The sequence below is a fragment of the Panicum virgatum genome, chromosome 6K (assembly GCF_016808335.1).
Source record: "Panicum virgatum strain AP13 chromosome 6K, P.virgatum_v5, whole genome shotgun sequence".
In the NCBI taxonomy this organism is placed as follows: Eukaryota; Viridiplantae; Streptophyta; class Magnoliopsida; order Poales; family Poaceae; genus Panicum; species Panicum virgatum.
Window position 1 is genome coordinate 31141093 of NC_053141.1, and position 2131 is coordinate 31143223.

A 2131-nucleotide genomic window follows, 5' to 3' on the forward strand; every position below is an offset into this window, starting at 1 on the left:
CACCTCTGCTCATCCGGTCCGGTTAGCGCTTTGCGCAAATCGTGCATCTTGTATGCATCATCAACAGCACTAGTGCAATCTAGGAGTGGATCTATGGCCCGGGCTTGCGATCACCTGATCGAGAAACGGATGATCGCTGCTACTCTTTCTCTCCTATTTTTTAGGAACTTTTTTGTGAGGCAATTGAGTGGGACAGAGTTAAAAATCATGTAGCAGGGAAAAGGAAAGGAAGAGGCATGCTGCAAGTAATGATCACCTCAACGTTTCACTATGGGATGCTCATAATGACCACAGCACCCGTGCTGGTTCAGAAACTAAAGTCATCTTTATGTGACAAAGATATTATAAACAACACTAAACGATATTGATCAACTACATGTGTCATTCCAAAACAGAGTATAGCAGTGTTTTCTGAGTTTTTCTGTTCATCATAGTCTGAAAAAATTTGAAATCAACGAAGACAGTGAAACACACACACAAAAACGAATGACATGGTTTACAGCAGCATCTATCCTACCATGGAATCGTCAAGAAGCCAAGCACCGCCAGTCCGACGACTTCCGGCGCCGAGACCCCGGCAGTGTGTGCCGCCCCTGAGATCGGCCTGCTTAACGGCGACCCGTCGCCGTTACGGCCACCGGAGCTGGACGGGCCGCCGGCGGGCGCTGGAGCGCTCGCCGCGGCCCCGTCGGAGAGGACGAGCTTGCCCATGGCAGCGAGGTTGTCGGCGTCCATGGCGTGCATGTCGGGCGCTCCCCTGGTCACGGAGGACCCGACCTGCCACACGTGGTTCACCACCTTCTTCACCCCCTTGCCCAGCCGCAGCGTCGCGTACAGCCGGACCTTCCCGCCGCCGCCCACGTCGGCGGCGAGGCCGGTAGCCGGGAACGCGATGGGCGTCGAGGCGTCGCCGAGCGGCGAGTAGCCGGTGATGTTGTAGGTCCTGACGACGGCCGGCGCGGATGAATTGGCGGCGCCGCCCGCGAGCGCCACGAGCGCCTGCGCGCCCACCATGCCCCTGCCGGTGGGGTTGATGCCCCACGCCACCCACCCACCGGGCGCCGCCGGCGCGGCCACGAACGCCAGCGACAGCGAGGGCCCGGACGCGTCGTAGGTCCAGTGCAGCGCCGCGCCGAGGTGGGGAAGGTCCTCGCACGTCACGTAGCTCCTCCCTGACGGGAAGTCCTCGCCGGCGCACGAGGACATGGCCGCCGGCAGGGCCGCGACGAGCAGGAGCAGCAAGAGCTGGTGCAGCGCCGTTGAAGCCATGTACATTGGAGACGAACCTTTACTCCTCCGTCTGCTGCCGCTGATGCTCTGTTTTGGTGTGGAGGGCTTAAGATAGGGAGTGGACTAAGCTCAATTATTTTCCAGGAGGTGGATGAATAATTTGATTGACTTAGGGGTAACGAAGGTGTGGCGACAAAAATTGGAACACGACTACACGAGTGATGACTCGATGGCAGCAGGTGCACCTTGTAAAATCCTATCAACAATTAATGGTTTGATTCATGGTAAATTTCCATGGGAAACCAGACGGGACATTGACACAAAGCTCAAAAAGAACAGATGATGCTAGTTGCTTCTAGTGGCGAATCTAGGATTTGATGTTAGGGTGGTCCAATAAGGCAAAAAAAAATTAGATACCACAGTAGCTTAGTAAAATGTCTTACAAACGTCTTCAAACTTAGAATTAAGTATGAAACTTGCATCAAATGAAACCTACAAGCTTATAATAATAATTCAAATAAGGTTACAATACTATTTCTTGTCGGGTCTACGCTTTCTTATGGCCATAAAAGTCTCCAATATATCATCTGCATTCACTTTCAAGAAAACTTCTCGCTCAATATAGGTGCATAGGATAGCATCCAAAACACTATCACTCAGTCTATTTCTTGACTTGTTCTTCACTGAGTTCATTGCTGAAAATGCTCTTTCAACACTTGCCGTTGCCATCGGTAGAATCAATACCAACTTGAGAAGCAAATATACCAAATCATAAACTTTGTCCCTTTGTGTTTCTACAAGCTTAACCGAGAGGTCAACAAGATTATTTAGGTCTTTGAAGCTATCATCTTTTCTCAAGTCATCAATATAGTTATTAAGTTGCATTTCAAGTCTTTGAAAT

At 51.1% G+C, this 2131-nt stretch overlaps 1 protein-coding gene across 1 annotated transcript; it reads right to left on the reverse strand.

Moving 5' to 3' along the window:
* Positions 1–364: 364 nt before the first annotated feature.
* On the reverse strand, positions 365–1468 carry LOC120713616 (auxin-induced in root cultures protein 12-like). Its single transcript, XM_039999545.1, has one exon. It carries the CDS (start codon positions 1273–1275, stop codon positions 514–516), a length of 762 nt encoding a protein of 253 aa, XP_039855479.1. The 5' UTR covers positions 1276–1468; the 3' UTR covers positions 365–513.
* Between the last annotated feature and the right edge of the window lie 663 nt (positions 1469–2131).

What these genes read in the sequence shown, in the direction of transcription:
- LOC120713616 (XM_039999545.1), bottom strand. Translation starts at nt 1,275, where the DNA reads ATGTACATGGCTTCAACGGCGCTGCACCAGCTCTTGCTGCTCCTGCTC.